This window comes from Styela clava, chromosome 12, assembly GCF_964204865.1.
Source record: "Styela clava chromosome 12, kaStyClav1.hap1.2, whole genome shotgun sequence".
Taxonomy (NCBI): Eukaryota; Metazoa; Chordata; class Ascidiacea; order Stolidobranchia; family Styelidae; genus Styela; species Styela clava.
Genome location: NC_135261.1, coordinates 16,857,048 through 16,876,840, shown reverse-complemented (window position 1 = coordinate 16,876,840; position 19,793 = coordinate 16,857,048). Strand labels below are relative to the sequence as shown.

At 46.3% G+C, this 19,793-nt stretch overlaps 1 protein-coding gene and 2 pseudogenes across 1 annotated transcript; all 3 read right to left on the bottom strand.

Annotated features, from left to right (window-relative positions):
* Window positions 1-295: 295 nt before the first annotated feature.
* Window positions 296-1,823, bottom strand: LOC144430949 (large subunit ribosomal RNA; annotated as a pseudogene).
* Window positions 1,824-11,683: 9,860 nt separating this feature from the next.
* On the bottom strand, window positions 11,684-17,592 carry LOC144430947 (large subunit ribosomal RNA; annotated as a pseudogene).
* A 1,342-nt stretch (window positions 17,593-18,934) lies between these two features.
* On the bottom strand, window positions 18,935-19,612 carry LOC144430614 (uncharacterized). Its single transcript, XM_078118625.1, has one exon. The coding sequence runs from the start codon at window positions 19,610-19,612 to the stop codon at window positions 18,935-18,937; it is 678 nt and encodes a 225-aa protein (XP_077974751.1).
* Window positions 19,613-19,793: the final 181 nt, after the last annotated feature.

Sequence of the window (19,793 nt, the reverse complement as noted above, 5' to 3'; positions counted from 1 at the left end):
TGACGGCTTCACATCAAACCTTGCTCGAGCGCGCCCGTCGGCCCCGCTCGCCGTGGTGAATTTAAGTCCGACACCACGATGACGCCGCCGACGTGCCCTGCCCGGCTCGGTAAAAAAAATAGGACAAGTCCGGCGCGGGGAAAAAAAGACCAAGTCCGAATTCCCGATGACGCCGCCGACGTGCCCCGCCCGGCTCGGTAAAAAAAAATAGGACAAGTCCGGCGCGGGAAAAAAAAAAGACCAAGTCCGACACCACGGGCGGGCGAGTCGAAAAAAAAGCAAGTCCCAAAAGGACAAATCGTAGATCTGGAGGATGACTTTCAACACATCGCAGTGAGAAACTGCTCTAGTGGGTACGACACCCCGATCTTCAACTAGGTCGTCTGCAAATGATTTAGCACCTCGCCTTCACGCAGGTTGCTCGCCTCGACTTAGGCGCAAGTCGTTCGCTCGCGCCAAAGGGTCGAAACACTCGGCTTCGCCGGTGGCCAAACGGCCGCTTAACTTCGCCTCGCCGGCGGCAAGGCACCAGATTATTGTAGCTACTTAGGCGGGATTCTGACTTCAGAGGCGTTCAGTCATAATCCCCCAGATGGCAGCTTCGCACCATTGGCTTATCAGCCAAGCACATGAACCAAATGTCTGAATCTGAGGTTCCTCTCGTACTGAGCAGAATTACTATCGCAACAACACTACATCAGTAGGGTAAAACTAACCTGTCTCACGACGATCTAAACCCAGCTCACGTTCCCTATTAGTGGGTGAACAATCCAACGCTTGGTGAATTCTGCTTCACAATGATAGGAAGAGCAGACATTGAAGGATCACAAAGCAACGTCGCTATGAACGCTTGGCTGCCACAAGCCAGTTATCCCTGTGGTAACTTCTCTGACACCCCTTGCTTGAAACTCGCAAACTCAAAGGGATCGATAGGCCACGCTTTCGCGGTCTGTATTCATACTGAAAATCCAAATCAATTGAGCTTTTGCCCTTTTGCTCTACGCGAGGTTTCCGTCCTCGCTGAGCTCACCTTAGGACACCTGCGTTACTCTTTGACAGATGTACCGCCCCAGTCAAACTCCCCGCCTGACACCGTCTTCAGAGCGGATCGCCGGCGATCGAACGCCGGCGGCTTAAGGCCAGAAGTGTGACCCAGGGTTGCCGGGTCGCTTCCCGCTTTACTGAATAAGCAAAAAAACGATGGGAGCAGAGGTATTTCACTGTCGGCCAGAAGGCCTCTCACTTATCCTACGCCTCTCATGTCTCTTCACAAAGTCGGACTAGAGTCGAGCTCAACAGGGTCTTCTTTCCCCGCTAATTCCGCCAAGCCCGTTCCCTTGGCTGTGGTTTCGCCGGATAGCAGACAGGGACAGAGGGAATCTCGTTAATCCATTCATGCGCGTCACTAATTAGATGACGAGGCATTTGGATACCTTTACTCGCGCTTGGTTGAATTTCTTCACTTTGACATTCAGAGCACTGGGCAGAAACCACATCGCGTCAACACCGGGTTGCGGCCATCGTGATGCTTTGTTTTAATTAAACAGTCGGATTCCCCTGGTCCGTACCAGTTCTAAGTTGGCTGTTCGACGCCGGCCGAAGCGAGCCGCGAGGCCCGCGCAGCTGCGGCAGTCCACGGATAAGGACCGGACGCAGGTCCGAGCTCACGCCGGCCGCCGTGAAGCGGCAAGCGTTCGCCCAGTCCGGTCAAGTCCCGGCATCCGCTTTGTACCTCAGCCCGACCGACCCAGCCCTTAGAGCCAATCCTTTTCCCGAAGTTACGGATCTGATTTGCCGACTTCCCTTGCCTACATTGTTCCGTCGGCCAGAGGCTGTTCACCTTGGAGACCTGCTGCGGATATGGGTACGGCCTCGCACGACAATTACACCATCTCCCTCGGATTTTGAAGGGCCGACGCGGGTTCACCGGACACCACAAGAGACGCGGTGCTTTACGGAGCTGCCAGCCCTATCTCCGGACGAACAGATTCCAGGACCTGCGCTCCTTACCAAGAAAAGAGAACTCTTCCCGGGACCCACGCCAGCGTCTCCGAGTTCGGTTGCGTTGCTGCACCGGGCGCCGAAGCGCCAATCTCGTGTCGAGGCTCGGGAATATTAACCAGATTCCTCTCTCGACGCCGATGCCGGCGACGCAGCACTCTTTCGCCCGCCGCCGAGGGAGTGTGCGCCCCATCCCGCCCCGACTGCCCCGCACCAGACGCCGATCTTGGCTCATTCGTGTCTTTCGCTCTTACAGGCCTTACCTAGGGTTAGGTTAGTATGCTTGCACGTGCCGTCACCTAACTCTTTTCGGCACGGCCTCTCTCGACGCCGATGCCGGCCACGCAGCACTCTTTCGCCCGCCGCCGAGGGAGTGTGCGCCCCATCCCGCCCGACTGCCCCGCACCGCACGACGCTCTTGGCTCATTCGTGTCTTTCGCTTTTCCAGGCCTTACCTAGGGTAGGTTAATATGCTTGCACGTGCCGTCACTTAACTCTTTTGGGCACAGCCTCTCTCGATGCCGATGCCGGCGACGCAGCACTCTTTTGCCCGCCGCCGAGGGAGTGTGCGCCCTATCCCGCCACGACTGCCCCGCACCGTACGCCGCTCTTGGCACATTCGTGTCTTTCACTCTTACAGGCCTTACCTAGGGTTAGGTTAGTATGCTTGCACGTGCCGTCACTTAACTCTTTTCGGCACGGCCTCTCTCGACGCCGATGCGGCGACGCAGCACTCTTTCGCCCGCCGCCGAGCGAGTGTGCGCCCCATCCCGCCCCGACTGCCCCGCACCGCACGCCGCTCTTGGCTCATTCGTGTCTTTCGCTCTTACAGGCCTTACCCAGGGTTAGGTTAGTGTGCTTGCACGTGCGGGCTCTTGAACTTTTTTAGTTTGGTTAGTTTGTACCTGGTCGTATTGCGAAATTGTTCGATTGAATGGGCGGCGGCGACGCCCCCTTTTCGTATTGCGAAATGACACGTGGGCTTCGTCGCGGATGAGTGAGTAACGGCCAATTACGTGTCAACAATCGGCGCGAAACCAGCCAAGCGAGCGAGCGGCAATCACGTGGAAGATTTCGAAACGGGGCGCGACCCAATGGAGGGCGGCGACGCCCCCTTGTCGTATTGCGAAATGACACGTGGGCATCGTCGCGGATGAGTGAGTAACGGCCAATCACGTGGAAGATTTCGAATCGGGGCGCGAGCCAATGGGTGGCGGCCACTCCCTCCTTTCGGATTGCGAACGACACGTGGACTTCGTCGCGGATGAGTGACGGCTTCACATCAAACCTTGCTCGAGCGCGCCCGTCGGCCCCGCTCGCCGTGGTGAATTTAAGTCCGACACCACGATGGGGCGCCGACGTGCCCCGCCCGGCTCGGTAAAAAAAAATAGGACAAGTCCGGCGCGGGGAAAAAAAAGGCCAAGTCCGACACCACGATGACGCCGCCGACGTGCCCCGCCCGGCTCGGTAAAAAAAAATAGGACAAGTCCGGCGCGGGAAAAAAAAAGACCAAGTCCGACACCACGGGCGGGCGAGTCAAAAAAAAGCAAGTCCCAAAAGGACAAATCGTAGATCTGGAGGATGACTTTCAACACATCGCAGTGAGAAACTGCTCTAGTGGGTACGACACCCCGATCTTCAACTAGGTCGTCTGCAAATGATTTAGCACCTCGCTTTCGCGCAGGTTGCTCGCCTCGACTTAGGCGCAAGTCGTTCGCTCGCGCCAAAGGGTCGAAACACTCGGCTTCGCCGGCGGCCAAACGGCCGCTTAACTTCGCCTCGCCGGCGGCAAGGCACCAGATTATCGTCGCTACTTAGGCGGGATTCTGACTTCAGAGGCGTTCAGTCATAATCCCCCAGATGGTAGCTTCGCACCATTGGCTTATCAGCCAAGCACATGAACCAAATGTCTGAATCTGCGGTTCGTCTCGTACTGAGCAGAATTACTATCGCAACAACACTACATCAGTAGGGTAAGACTAACCTGTCTCACGACGGTCTAAACCCAGCTCACGTTCCCTATTAGTGGGTGAACAATCCAACGCTTGGTGAATTCTGCATCACAATGATAGGAAGAGCCGACATCGAAGGATCAAAAAGTGTCGCCAAAAGCTTCTATTTGGTTATCTTCTCCGTCAGTTGATTGATTTACTACTTTGGTATATATTGCGCTCCGACTGTCTAGACTCCGATATAAAACAATTATATTAATCAGAAGTTATACGAACTCAATTGGGAGTTCCTGTTAATTTTATATTACAGATCGACTCAATATCTTTACTTTAATGTAATTTTATTGCTCCGTTTAAACCATTACAATTTACATTAACAAGAAATTATAAAACACGACTCAAAGCATAAAATACAATTACACCCTAAATAGGATTGTCCCTGCGGTAAAGCATAATTATAATTGTACCTTAAATAGTATTGTTCATAAGATAACAGCTGGATTAGCCAGAACAGCTAATCTTTCTCCTACCGTTCAACACTCCTCTCTCTCTAACTTCTTTGTTCCGATAAGTCTATTTATATGGAATTGGGGGTTTCTCAATTTAGAGGATAATTTGTCTATCTTTATTTATTACTTTTCCGGGAAGAAGGTTTTTCTTGACCAATAAAATTCAAGTTTGTCTCGTTTTTGATAGGAGGAATTTTGGATCCGCACGATAATTTCTTATTTCATCGGCATGGTTATTTAGGTCAATTATCTTGTAAAGTTATGAAATGACCTAGTTTTATGTCTAAAAATAGCAATGATTTCATTTGTCCCGTGAGTATGAATCATTTTATGCTCGTTGAAATTTACAGGTGCTAAGTCGAAAGTCAAGGTTTCAAGGCTAATTTTAGTAATATTCGATGATTTAAAGTGACAAATTGCAAATTTGTTACAGATTACCACAACCACCGGGCAGAATTTTGTTTTAAGGGCACTATTTAAGGGCACCAATCTGTGGTTGGACAACTTGAGGCTGAGTTGGCGGTATGAAAATCTGTGGTTGGACCGCTTGAGGCTGAGTTACCGGTCTGAAAATCTGTGGTTGAAACTCCTGAGGCTGGTTCTGGTTGTTTGGTCTTACAATAATCGGTTGTGTTACAAATGGCAGAAATCTTCCGACTTGTGGTATCTCTTCACCGCGTATCGGGGTTTGAGATCCCTGAGGTTGAATGTTACGGGGCCTCTTACGTGGATCAGTTGGTGGTTGTTCGACACGTCGAAGCTCAATGAATGGTTGCTCTTGCATCTTGCTAGCTTCTTTAGGTATCGGTGATTTGGCCCGACTGTGACTTGGCTTTTGCTGCTTATCATTCCTCTGTGGTTGCTTTGATCTTTTAGTAGCTTCTCTAGGTATCAGTGTTCGAGGTCGGCTGTGGTCTGGGCTTGACTCTCTATCATTTCTCAGTGGTTGCTCGACAGTTGTACGATCAATATTGACGCCATCTGTTCCCCTGGACCTTGCGTGGTATCTGCCAAAATTGGTTGTGAATGGGGCTCTATAACGGTGGTATCTTCTCCTTCCTAGAGAGTAGGGCGCGTAGCGACGACTTGAGCTCGGTCCAGGAGATTCTCGACGGGTGTGATTCGGGGATCGCTGATTCCTGGTGCTTCTTCCACCTTTCGCAAAATCAGGCAACTTCTTTCGGAGACTTGCTCAAGCGATTGTAGCCATGTTTTTGAGTCCACTTCCAGCCATAAAGAAGGATCTGGAATAGGCAAAAATTATAGCTAGTATCAATTCAATTAAAACTATAATGGCTAAACATTTATTTCCAATTCCGCTGAAGAAGGATATCACGATGTCCGTGATATGGTTACCTAATATTTTTAAAGGCAGCATAGGGTGGGCACTCACTACAAGAGCCTTATCCTCAAATGAATTAGCATAATCGATCAAACTTTTAGTTAAAGCTGAGTTTTGAGTCAGAGTCATTAACATGGAGTCCATGTCGTTAACGTCATTCGGAATATCATGTTTGAAAAATTCCGACATTGTGGTTAGATAGTCCACGTCTTTTGGAATTATATCTTTAGTCATTAGATAGGGGTGAATTTTATTTGGGGCGATGCTAGTATTTTGTAATAAACCGTTGTGATAACGGTAATATGTAGAATTAATTTTAAATGTCATAAATTCGTTCAGTTTTGTGCTGTAAAAGTAAATACCTTTTTGTACCATTCCGTTCGGGAAAATTTGGCCTATCTGGGAAGAATTTGAATCATCGGTATAGTTGACTAGAGGTCATATACTACGTTTGGTAATCTTAAACTTTTGAGCAGGTGCATTTTGATTGGTTGGCACAGAAGTTTACCAATTACATCACCGCGATTTATCGCGAATAGATTTTGTTTTCCCAGTATTTCGTTTAAAACACTAGAAGGGTATGTTTTCGCTAAAATTCTATATAACCTAGAAAGTAAGCGTTCCGCTTTACAATCAATGATTGGCCATTTATAATGTATGATAAGGCGGTTGTCTGTCATAAATAAATTTCTCGTACCGATTGGAATTGAATGTTTTGAACCAATTTCTACATTCTATTTCTGATGCAGGGACACCGGGGACTACACTTGAGTAACGACGAGTCTTTGATCCAAAGAAGTAAAAATGACTCTCTCATTTGGTTAAAATAACCTTACAAGCTCTAATTGGAATCCGGGTGCGTAATTTGGGGGCATGAAATACGTTAGCTTTACACTTGATGATATGTCTTGTTTTCTGAGGCGGGCATTCGGTTTCGTCTGTAATATCGAAGTCTTCGGTAACAAGGTTATTACTGCATATGTGCCCAGAGATTTCAACAGCACTGTTGCCTACATCTGGACAGCTAAAGAAGGCTATCATCAATAACAAAACACAAACACACCTGTAAGTTCCAGAGTCTTCTCTTCCTTCAATCTTACCGTTCCTTACGTAGAACTCTCATTTTCAGTGTACGTTTCGGGTCCCTCGCAGTTACACCAAGCTCTTCTTCTTCTGTCCATAGCGATCTGGAGGCCTCACTATTCTCCCGAACCGTGTCTTGATTGTGTCCTTCACTAGATTGATATTGTCCTCTTCTGTCTTGTTGACTCCACGAACTTTGATCGGGTTCTCTGAAACAGAAATTTGATTTTTAGATTCGGTCAGTGATAATTCTTCTTTAAGCGGGTGTTTAGTTTCTGAATACAAACGTTCGAATTGTTTAATTTCCGACCCCGATAGCTGATTTCCTTCTGGATTCTGAAGGATGCTTATTTCGGCTGGTTTTAATTGATTTATAGACACTTTCTCGAATTTATTATTCTTTTTAATTGTAAAGCAAGTCCGGTCCCTAAAAACAACTTCGTACGGACCCCTATAATTTGATTGTAAAGGTTTCTTAACAGAATCTATTCTTTGAAAGACGTGACTGCAAGAATATAACTTCTCGGGGATATATACATTACCTAATACTTTTTTCCTGATCGGAAGCGGCTGGAAGTCACTGAAAAAACGTTTCAACTGGCACACATAGCTGTATGGGTCCAAGTCAGTTTTTATATTTGTTCTTTCTATCATTTCACACGGAAGTCTCATTGTACTTCCGTGGACAAGTTCTGCCAATGAAAATCCATTTGTTTTTGGTATTGCTTTTAACCCCAACAGTACATAGCCTAAATTAGAAATCCAATCGGTTGGATTGTCTTGGCATTTCAGCCCTTGTTTTATTTCACGATGTATTCTTTCGATTTGACCGTTGGTATTCGGCCTATATGGTAGTGAAAAACTATGTTTTACACCTAAAAAATTCATAAATTGAGCCCAGTTTTTGCTTTTGAAAGAAGAATAATTGTCGCTTCGCAGTCTTTTTGGACATCCGAACCTTGCTACCCAATGCAAAAGAAACGCATCGATTAGTGTTGTGGTATTTAAGTCTCGTATCGGGATACACTCGAACCATCGACTCGTTCTGTCAATCATAGTAAATAAGTAGCGATACCCTCGGCTGTCTGGTAATGGGCCGACTGTATCGATCTGAACTTCTGCAAACCTTTCGTCTGGTATTGGAATCAATTTTAGTTGGGCTACTGTGTGTCTGTAAACTTTAGCTTTCTGACATTGTTGGCATAACCTTACCCAGTTGCTAATATCTATATGCATCTTGGGCCAGACGTATATTTCTGATATTAAATTACTTGTGCTCTTAATTTCAGGATGGCATAATGAATGTATATTCTCAAATATCTTTTTCCGTAAGCTTTTAGGCACCAATGGGCTTGCTTGTTTGTTGTCTTCGGATATGTCGCATAATATATTCCCCCTAAATTGTCTATCGAAATTTCTGCAATTTTGAGGGAATGTCCTGGTTTGTTAAGCATATTTTGTATTTCATCGCAATTATTTTGAGCTTTAGCGATGTCTGCTAACGGCATTGCATTTTGCTCTTGGTAAATAATTTTGATAAGCCCATGTTTTTCCGTTAGCGATGTCTGCTAACGGCATTGCATTTTGCTCTTGGTAAATAATTTTGATAAGCCCATGTTTTTCCGTTCTGGCTTCTTGCTTGCTTGTATTCGTATTCAATTTACCTGGTTTATACGGTTTTAATGGTTCCTGTAATATAGGGTCTTTTATGTCAGAGTCAAGTAAACTTTCGTCCTTGTTGATTAAATTTTCCTTATTATTATGAGTTAATTCTCTGGTCTCACCATTACTGTTAGAAGGGATTACCGGTATTTCTGAATTACCTATTTCTCTGTAATTTTCTACATATCTGGAAATTAAATCTGCGACGCGATTCACTGAACCCTGTATGTGAGAAAATGAGTTGGTAAAGCTGCTAATATAGTCTAGCTGTCTGTTCTCGCGTAGGCTTGGTCTGTTTGTTGGGTTTTTCAACGCGTGTATAACTGCTTTATTGTCTGATAGCAACTGAAATTCCTGATCTATCAGAGAGTTCTTAAAATATTTAATGGTTAGAAAACAGGCCAGTAGTTCTTTCGAGAAAGTTGTATAATTTTGTTCTCGAGGACTTAAATTGCGTGAATAGAAGCCCAAAGGTTGGTGTGACCCGTCTACAAATTGTGTCAAAAATCCACCCACTGCATTGTTGCTTGCATCACATACAACTGATAATGGAATGTCCGCTTTTGGGTGTGCAATCATACAAGCATTTGACAGGCATTGCTTGATTTTATTGAAAGCAATTTCACATTCCCCCGTCCAGTTAAGTTTATGACGCTTGAGATTTTTGTCTGATACAATTTTAGTCAAAGGATTTATGATCTCCGAAAAATGGGGTATATGCTTTTTATAGAAGCAACATAATCCTATGAATTTACGACACTCAGTTACTGTTTTGGGTCGCTGAAATTTTTCTATAACTGATACCTTTTCTGGAAGTGGTTTGATTCCTCTATCTGTTACTTCGTATCCTAGATAAAAAAGCTTAGAAACTGCAAATTAACATTTTTTAATTTTAATGTTAAACCATAATGATTTAGTCGCTTAAACCTTTTCGGTTATTTCTAAATTTTTCTCCTTAGTTTCAGTGTAAATTAGTAGGTCGTCGAGGTAAACAAAAACATTTTCAATTCCGATTAGGACTTCATGCATAAATCTTGAGAACGTAGAGACCCCACCATTTAGGCCATAATTAAGCATGATCGGTATATAATGACAAGAACCCACGGAAAAAATTTTATTGCATTTCTGCCAAATTTCCAATGAAAACGACAAAGTCCTTCTCTATCACTATTTCTAGATACATAATTACTTCTGTTGAAATCACCTCACCTGTCGTTTTCTCTGGGTGCATGATTACTTCTGTTGAAATCACCTCTTTCTGTCGTTCTCTCTGGGTGCATAATTATTTCTGTTGAAATTTTCTCGATGGTACTGATTTCTATTATAATCTCTACGCTCGTACCTGTTATTGCTTTGTGGGTTGACATATTGTCTAGAATAATTTGAAGCGCTAATGCGGTGGATTGGGTTTATTTTTGAGTCAGATTTTTGAATGTTCATGTTTTTTACTTGGTTGTTCAAATTGTCCACATTTTTTGCTAAAGACGTAACCAATTCGGTCAATTGACTTGTCTTATCGTCTGATGAATTTTTGTGTTCCACATGCAAAGTTGAGGCATAATTTGATTGTTTCTCTGACGAATTGTAGATTTGCATGGCTTTAGACAATATGTTTTCACAAGATTATTTATTTGTATCAGAATATAACACATTAGCAAAGTAGTTAGGTAACAATGAAACAAAAACCTTTTTGATTAGTGTCTGTTCATTCGTTTTATCTGACCCTATAAATGAATCCTTTAGATTTTTTAAAATTACATCCGGTCTTTCAAACTGTAACTGGCCTGAAAAAATTTTCTTCAGTTTTTCGCGAGTATCGGGTGCGAATATATCAAGTATAATCTGCTTTAGCTTTGGATACGTGTTTTGGGTCTCAATAGGTGATAGCCTGGCTCTGACAAAATCTAACTGTGGAGAATTTAAACATCTCAGTACGTATCTGTACTTTTCTAAGTCAAAGGTAATTCCTGACTCGATAAATTCCTGCTCTGTTAAGAAGAACCAATTTTGAACGTCTGACTCCCAAAGCCCTCGAATTGGAAGTCGATGTTTCTCGTAAAATATAGCTCTCGGTTCCGAACTGCTGGACATTCTAGATGTCGTTGCGCCATTTGGAGTGGGTTGTCCAATATCTCTCGTTTGTGTAAATGTGCTTATAGATCTACCTTAAGCTCTTTATTTGGCAGTTGTTGAAAATTTACTTTTTGAGTGCCCATAGTGGTTTCTAATTCATTTTTAGCTTCGTTACATTCCGTCAAATCCATAGAGTCTAATAAACATGACAATCTATTTGGAGAGGAAATAGGCCTATGTTCTACACCCGCGTTCGTTTCCGGTATTGTATTTTCAAAATCACGCTGTAAGTCTATGTTCTCGTCAGTAACATGCACTAGTCGATACGGTTCAAATTCACTTTCCAACGTTCCGCGACTTTGCCTTTGTATTTGTCGTGCTTTACTGCGTGTTATCATTTTTGCGAATTTATCCATTTATCTTATTTAACATCTAATGCTTTTATTAATACTAACATCTAAACCTATATTGCAGAAACAATAAGTAAATTAATTTACCAACCTCTTTGTTTTGTCGCTCATTTTTGTTCCCAATTCGGGGTCACCAGTGTCGCCAAAAGCTTCTATTTGGTTATCTTCTCCGTCAGTTGATTGATTTACTACTTCGATATATATTGTGCTCCGACTATCTAGACTCCGATATAAAACAGTTATATTAATCAGAAGTTATACGAGCTCAATTGGGAGTTCCTGTTAATTTTATATAACAAATCGACTCAATATCTTTACTTTAATGTAATTTTATTGCTCCGTTTAAACAATTACAATTTACATTAACAAGAAATTATAAATCACGACTCAAAGCATAAAATACAATTACACCCTAAATAGCATTGTCCCTAAGGTAAAGCATAAATATAAATTGTACCTTAAATAGTATTGTCCATTAGATAACAGCTGGATTAGCCAGAACAGCTAACCTTTCTCCTACCGTTCACTACTCCTCTCTTTCTAACTTCTTTGTTCCGATAAGTCTATTTATATGGAATTGGGGGTTTCTCAATTTAGAGGATAATTTGTCTATCTTTATTTATTACTTTTCCGGGAAGAAGGTTTTTCTTGACCAATCAATTTTAAGTTTGTCTCGTTTTTGATAGGAGGAATTTTGGATGCGCACGATAATTTCTTATTTCATCGGCATGGTTATTTAGGTCAATTATCTTGTAAAGTTATGAAATGATCTAGTTTTATGTCTAAAAATAGCAATGATTTCATTTGTCTCGTGAATATGAATCATGATCGATGATTTAAAGTGACAAATTGCAAAGTTGTTACAAAAGCAACGTCGCTATGAACGCTTGGCTGCCACAAGCCAGTTATCCCTGTGGTAACTTTTCTGACACCCCTTGCTTGAAACTCGCAAACTCAAAGGGATCGATAGGCCACGCTTTCGCGGTCTGTATTCATACTGAAAATCCAAATCAAGTGAGCTTTTGCCCTTTTGCTCTACGCGAGGTTTCCGTCCTCGCTGAGCTCACCTTAGGACACCTGCGTTACTCTTTGACAGATGTACCGCCCCAGTCAAACTCCCCGCCTGACACCGTCTTCAGAGCGGATCGCCGGCGACCGAACGCCGCCGGCTTAAGGCCAGAAGTGTGACCCGGGGTTGCCGGGTCGCTTTCCGCTTTACTGAATAAGCAAAAAAACGATGGGAGTAGTGATATTTCACTGTCGCCCGAAGGCCTCCCACTTATCCTACGACTCTCATGTCTCTTCACAAAGTCGGACTAGAGTCAAGCTCAACAGGGTCTTCTTTCCCCGCTAATTCCGCCAAGCCCGTTCCCCTGGCTGTGGTTTCGCCGGATAGCAGACAGGGACAGAGGAAATCTCGTTAATCCATTCATGCGCGTCACTAATTAAATGACGAGGCATTTGGCTAAAAAAAAAAAGGGAGACCGGTTATATTTTGCGGCCGCCCAATTTGCTCACACGATTATGCAATGACAAGACAATAGTGGACAATACAGGACACATAATACACACACACATTTAATAAATAAGGACACAGTGAACGATACATTGACCTGAGCTTGGGTCGTTTTATTGCCGGGAACCTTCCAAGTCAGTCGGCTTATTATTGCGTCATCATAGTGACACTATTCTTCCTGTCTTCCCGATGACCTTCTCCTGATATTGCACATATAGGAGGTGTCTTCTAGCGTTCGTACAGACATGAGCATGAGGTCTGCCCTTCTGATCCCCAAGTATTCAAGATCCCTAGCTGATTGTGGGCACCAGCATCCCCTCCAATTGATTGTTATGGAGGAGAACTTGACCAATTCTGCGGGGGTACCTGATTCTCTGGCCACATATTGTCTAATAGACGTATTATCATAATAGTCTATTTTCCTTTTATGGGCCAGAGAGATCGACCCCACTGTGGAGTCAGATGTGATTTGGGCGTCTAGCACCCAAGCGCTGCTGTTATGACCCCAGCAAATTAGGTCTGGCTTGCGCACCCCTGCCGGGGTTGATATGTGAGGCTCAATGCGGGTACACATGCCTCTCTGTCTCAGTCTGCCTTCTACGAGTTGGAGGAGTCGATTATGTCGCCGAATCCTAAGCCCCCACAGCCCGGGGCACTGTTGGCTTATGTGCCCTAATGTCTCCCTTCTGTGGTGGGGATTACAGTGCTGGTGGGGGCAGTAAGGATCTGATTCGGGGCGACCTCTGGATGATCGACTCCTTGTGCCTACGAGATTGCCTCTTATTTTGACTGCGTCGATGAAATTCCTCCCAGTGAGTATTCGTGTGCCATCTGTTACCCATCTGTGGGCGTAACTGACGAGATTGGCCTCGGCAAGTCCAGCCCCATCTATGGTACAATGGAGTTTACTCGCCCAGGTCTCTTTGGCTTCGTCTTTGTTTGTTACAGACGTGCCTTGCACTTTGGTAGTACCCCATCGTTTGAGCAGGCGTTGTGTATTAGGGTGCCTGCTGATGGCCACAACGGTGGGGTCATCAGACATTGCCATTTTACCAAAGCGAACAGTCTTCATCAGTCCTATCGACGTGGCCAGGGATGGTACTCCAAGGCCGCCATACTTCGCATCAGCATGAAAGTAGGGAGTTGGTGTGTCCTTGGGCAGGCGAAGCCATGCCCTTACACGGTTGCGTATATGTCTATCAAGACGCCGGAGTTCGGTCATTGTTGTTTTGCCGAGCACTCCAACGTATGATACCTTGGGTATCAGGTGGGCGCGAAGGAGGTAAAGCCGTTGCTGGGGCTTCAGAGGTGCATGAGACAGTTCTTCGAGACCTTGATGGAGTTTAGGTCCCAATGTGCCTCTCCTACCTTGGGCCCCAATATTTATGCCCAGGTATTTATACACCCCTTCCGGCCCCATGCTCGGAACTTCTTCTCCTTCTATTTCGATCTTGCTGTTTTTATCGACAACCCACCTTTTCTTTTTACCATCGATCTTAATCGAGAGCGTGCTACACTTTCTGGCATTAGGCCGGAGACCGGTTTTCCCTACTTCAGTCAGGAAGATGTCTACCTGATGTTGCAGGGCTTTTCCAGTCTCCGTCGCTATAATGGCATCGTCGGCAAGTCCCAAAGCAGAGACCCTGATGCCTTCCATTTTTGGCCCAAGATCTTCTAGGGCCGAGAAGGCTTCGTCCAACACTGCATTAAATAGTATTGGAGATAGGGAGTCACCCTGCTTTACACCGGTGTTCTGGTGCACCTCGACACCATGTATCGTTGTTACAGCCTCAACGTAGCAACTCGTAATGTAAGCTACCATAGGTGGTGGTGTTCCCATCCTTATGGCAGCGCGTCCAATACTCGAATGGTGAACCGAGTCAAACGCTTTCCTCAGGTCCAAAAATGCTAATTGCAACGGATTTTGTTGCTGCCTTGCATTTTCCAACAGGGCATCTAGCAGCATAATATTCTCTGCACAGCCGTCCGTAGGACGGAATGCCCGTTGAATCGGTTTGAGAGGGAAGCATTCACCGAGCCGCCTTCCCAAGATCTTGTGGTAGACCCGGGTTATCATCGGACCTATTGTAATAGGTCTGAATTCCCCCGGGTTTGTCGGGGAGGACACTTTAGGAATCAAGATGGTTCTTGATTTCCGCAGGGATCGGGGTTGACTACAGCTCAACATCCACAGATTGAACATCTTCGTGATGATGCTCAAGGGAATGGACTTTAGCATCCGAAGAGAGACTCCGTCCGGTCCAGGAGATGATTCGGTCAGTCCTTTTAGAGTATCTCGGACTACCTCCTTCGTTATAGGTTCAATCACCTCCCATGCCGTAGGTCTTATCGCGGTGACCGGTCGGTTGTCTTCTATTTTTGGAGCTTCCATGATGTTTCTCCAGAATGATGTCAAGTCATTTCTGGCAGGTCCATTCCCTTCGGCGATGTTCGTTTTCCATGCCCCACTCAATACCAGCTCAGCGCAGGAGGTTCGTTTCTTGCGGAACAAGTTCTGAACCTTTTTATATTCTAGCCTGCGCTTCTGCCGATTAGATAGCTTCCTAGGATGTTGCTTCGGTGGGGATCGGTGTGATCCCCGATTGGAAGCTGATGAGCGGGAGGTCATCTCCGAAGCGTGTTCATCGAGTATTGACCTCAACTCGTCCCCATCGAGTTTTAGCTGAATGGCCTCGTCGAGCAGCGGGGCTCCCCAGGAATTATGCTCTGATATTCCTAGGGAATCGAGGTATGCCCATATGGTATGTTTCCAACTGCTCTCAGAGGCGGCATCTTCCGGACGCATATGCAAGGGTGGTAGGCTTTGTACCTTGGGTTCTTGAGGCCGTATCTCATGTTTTTCGAGCATTGGCTGCAGCATCTCGTTTTGTTCAAGCCTTGGCTCTGCCTCTTTGCCTACCCCGACCTTTCTCTTTAGGTCTTTATATTCTCCTCGCTTAATTCTCGATTTAATAGCATCCAGTGAGCGGTGGGGGAGGACCTTTTGCAGGAAGGCATATCGGTTTTTTTTAATGCCCTCCTTGTCTAGGCGTAGATCTTCTTTCGCTAGCAAAAAGTCCTCCTCATGATTCCACCTCGCTCGAGATCGTTTAGGGACATGATCAAGATGGAAGTTGATCGCATGTTTGCTTCTCCTATGCAGTCCGAGACCGGTCTTGGTGGTAAATTCACGGTCACAGTCAGGGCATGGAAAAAACAAGAAAAAGGTGCCACTACTTTTCTGGTTCCCGGCTGGGTCCAAACCACATACCCCCGCAGTGGCAGGGGGTTCAGTGGATATTTTTTCGTTTATTTTTGAGCTACCGGGTTTGGGTTAAGTCCGAATGGGGTTGGTAGCCCCAGATGGACTATAAAACCTATCCGATTTTAGCTACCAAGGATACCGAAGGCATTGCCCGACTCTCGCCACGTGGAGGCCCCGGATAGGCACATGGTTTACTCCAATGCGGAGCAAACCTTAAGAGAGTCAAAGTTACTCCCGCCGTTTACCCGCGCTTGGTTGAATTTCTTAACTTTGACATTGAGCACTGGGCAGAAATCACATCGCGTCAACACCGGGTTGCGGCCATCGCGATGCTTTGTTTTAATTAAATGGTCGGATTCCCCCGGTCCGTACCAGTTCTAAGTTGGCTGTTCGACGTCGGCCGAAGCGAGCCGCGAGGCCCGCGCAGCTGCGGCAGTCCACGGATAGGGACCAGACGCAGGTCCGAGCTCACGCCGGCCGCCGTGAAGCGGCAATCGTTCGCCCAGTCTGGTCAAGTCCCGGCATCCGCTTTGTACCTCAGCCCGACCGACCCAGCCCTTAGAGCCAATCCTTTTCCCGAAGTTACGGATCTGATTTGCCGACTTCCCTTGCCTACATTGTTCCGTCGGCCAGAGGCTGTTCACCTTGGAGACCTGCTGCGGATATGGGTACGGCCTCGCACGACAATTACACCATCTCCCTCGGATTTTCAAAGGCCGACGCGGGTTCACCGGACACCGCAAGAGACGCGTAGCTTTACGGAGCTGCCAGCCCTATCTCAGGGCAAACCAATTCCAGAGCCTTCGCTCCTTACCAAGAAAAGAGATTTCTTCCCGGGACCCACGCCAGCGTCTCGGAGTTCGGTTGTGTTGCCGCACCGGGCGCCGAAGCGCCAATCTCCGTGTCGAGGCTCGGGAATATTAACCAGATTCCCTTTCGGACACCGGGAGCGAAGACGAACAACGCCCCCCGTCAAACTGCGTTCGCTTGTTCCTTAGGGCCGACTGACCCATGCTCAACTGCTGTTCACATGGAACCCTTCTCCTCTTTGACCTTAAAGCTCTCATTTGAATATTTGCTACTACCACCAAGATCTGCACCGACGGCTGCTCCACGCGAGCTCTCGCTCGACGCTTCGACGCCCGCCGCCGCGGCCTTCCTACTCGTCGCGACATAGCGCCGTGGAACGGCCCGTGTCGTCGCGACGGCCGGGTATAGGCCCGACGCTCCAGTGCCATCCATTTTCAGGGCTGGTTGAATCGGCAGGTGAGTTGTTACACACTCCTTAGCGGATTCCGACTTCCGCGGCCACCGTCCTGCTGTCTAGATCAACCAACACCTTTTGTGGGCTCTGATGAGCGTAGCGTTGGGCGCCTTAACCCGGCGTTCGGTTCATCCCGAATCGCCAGTCCTGCTTACCAAGAGTGGCCCACTGGGCACTCGCATTCGAGGCGCCCGACTCAACTAAGCGAGCCGGGCCGCACCGTCCGCGCGCTGTAACACCCCCGCCGGAGCGGAAGCCACCTTTGCGCGGGGACTTAGGCCGACGGCAAACCGGTCGTGACCCTCGCCGGTCGCTAGTGCGCTGAGACAGTGCGCTAACCGAGCCGCACTGGGACTTCCGTACGTCACAACTCGGCGTGCTCGAGAAGCGCGCAGATTCGACGCTGGACTCTTCCCGGTTCACTCGCCGTTACTCAGGGAATCCCTGTTGGTTTCTTTTCCTCCGCTTAATAATATGCTTAAAATCAGCGGGTGCTCTCGCCTGAACTCAGGTCGTATGTGTCAGGCGGGCCGCTTCTTCCACGGCCCGCTGGCATCGCAAGTCGTCGCCGCCGGTGCCGACCGAGCGCGTACCGTCGCCGCCTTGGCCCACGGTCGGTCTTGATCTCGTGACCGGACCGACCGACCTGGACCCGCCCCTCGAACGTCGTTGAACGTCGAGAGGCCGACGGTGTACGGGACACGAGGTCGCGCCGAGAAAGCTCGGCGACCACTTCAACTTGGGGCGACGCCCGGCCGTCTTTGCAGAGGCCTAGCGACGGCCCTCGGGTGGCGACAAACGCGACAAACGCCGAGTGATCCACCGTTAAGAACCGTCCTCGACGTTTCGCCCGGCGCCGAAGCGCGCGGACGTCACACTGTGGGATCGACCACAAAACCACCACCGACAACAACTGTCAAATTTAGGCACACAGATGTTCCATGTCATACGCGTTTATTGTAAAACGGTTGACTGTAAATAAACTGAAATAATCAATAAACAATCACAAGATGAGGGCGGAACGAAAATGCATAACCAGAAAATTAATAGAAAATAAACTTACATATGATAACGCTCCAAAGGCCTGAATCGACAAGAAACTGACAGGTAACGTGAACGATCACGTTATTAGAATATAATAGCAACTAAATTTAGAAAGCAGTTATGAAATGAAAGCAGAATGAAATATAAAAATACATGAACAATTAAAGCAATAAATGACGACGATGGTCATATGGGGCCCCGGTTACGATACCCTCACCACAGTTCTAACTTCGCAATCACGATTGTTAATTGCTCCTAATACCGGCTGTTGGGGCCACGATGATTCAGGCAACAATAAAAACTTTGGTCCGCTTATCCACACGTTATCGCTTTCGATGAATTTGTTCATGGGCATGACTCTCGTACAACAATCCGCTGGATTATTTGGGGTATTGACATAACGCCACTGCGCAGGTTCAGTGTAGTCAAGAATTTCACGCAGTCTATTTGCAACAAATGTCTTGAATCTTGTTTTAGTGTTTCTGAGATATCTCAGAACACACGTAGAATCTGACCACAACATTTCGCATGTGATGGGCAGGGTTAAAGACTTGCGCAAAAATTTCAGCAGACGCGCGGATAATAAGGCACTTTGCAGCTCTAGTCTGGGAACGGACATATGTTTCATCGGCGAGACTCTTGATTTGGCCATCAAAAAACTACAATTCACACACTGGCCTTTCTTGGCACGCAAGTAAGCCACGGTACCATAAGCTTGTTCAGACGCGTCGCAAAACAAGTGGAGCTCATAAGTGGCGTCGGTTTTCGAGACTCCTAAATATTGTCTAGGCACACGAAAATTAGTCAATTGTTTTAACGATTTGGTCCAGTCTCCCCAAGTATTCTTCCCACGGTCACCAAATTTTCGTCCCATTTCAAGTCATCTCTCCAGCACTCCCGTATAAGTAGTTTTGCAGTTAAAATAATAGGTGCTAAAATTCCGAGAGGATCAAAAACCGATGCCGTCGCGCTTAGCGCCTCTCTTTTTGTAACAGGTTTTGCCAACGAATTGTAAATAAAGAAGAAATCATCGTCATTAGTGTTCCAGTGAAGTCCCAACGCCTTAGAAACGGGCAAACAATCAAAATCTAGATCAACATCAGGATTAAGACGATCCTCTGTGTTAAATTTTGAAAATAATGTTTTGGAACTTGAAAGCCATTTTGTCAACCGAAAACCCCTACTTGCTAACATATTAGAAACTTCTTGTGCGACGGAAAAAGCGGAGTCATCATTCCATTTTGATGAAAGCAGATCATCTACGTAAAAATCCCTGAGAACAGTTTCTACTGCTTCCGTTGAAAATTGGCTGGTATTATCAAGCGCGGTTTGTTTAAGGCAGTAATTTGCAACATATGGCGAGTCGACCGCACCAAAAATCCTTACTAAAAACTGATATACATCAGGTGGGGATGTTGATCTTAGATCTTCTTGCCAGAAAAATCTAACTGAATCGGTGTCTGACTGCGGTAGACGCACCATATGATACATGGCTTCAATATCAGCGTTCAATGCAACGGGTCTTTCTCGGAATCGCAGTAAAACACCAATTAAATTATTAATAAGATCAGGTCCAGGATATATCTGATTATTTAAACTGATTCCACAATATGTAGCAGCGGCGTCAAAAACTATTCTTATCTTGCCGGGTTTATTCGGATTCTGAACTCCA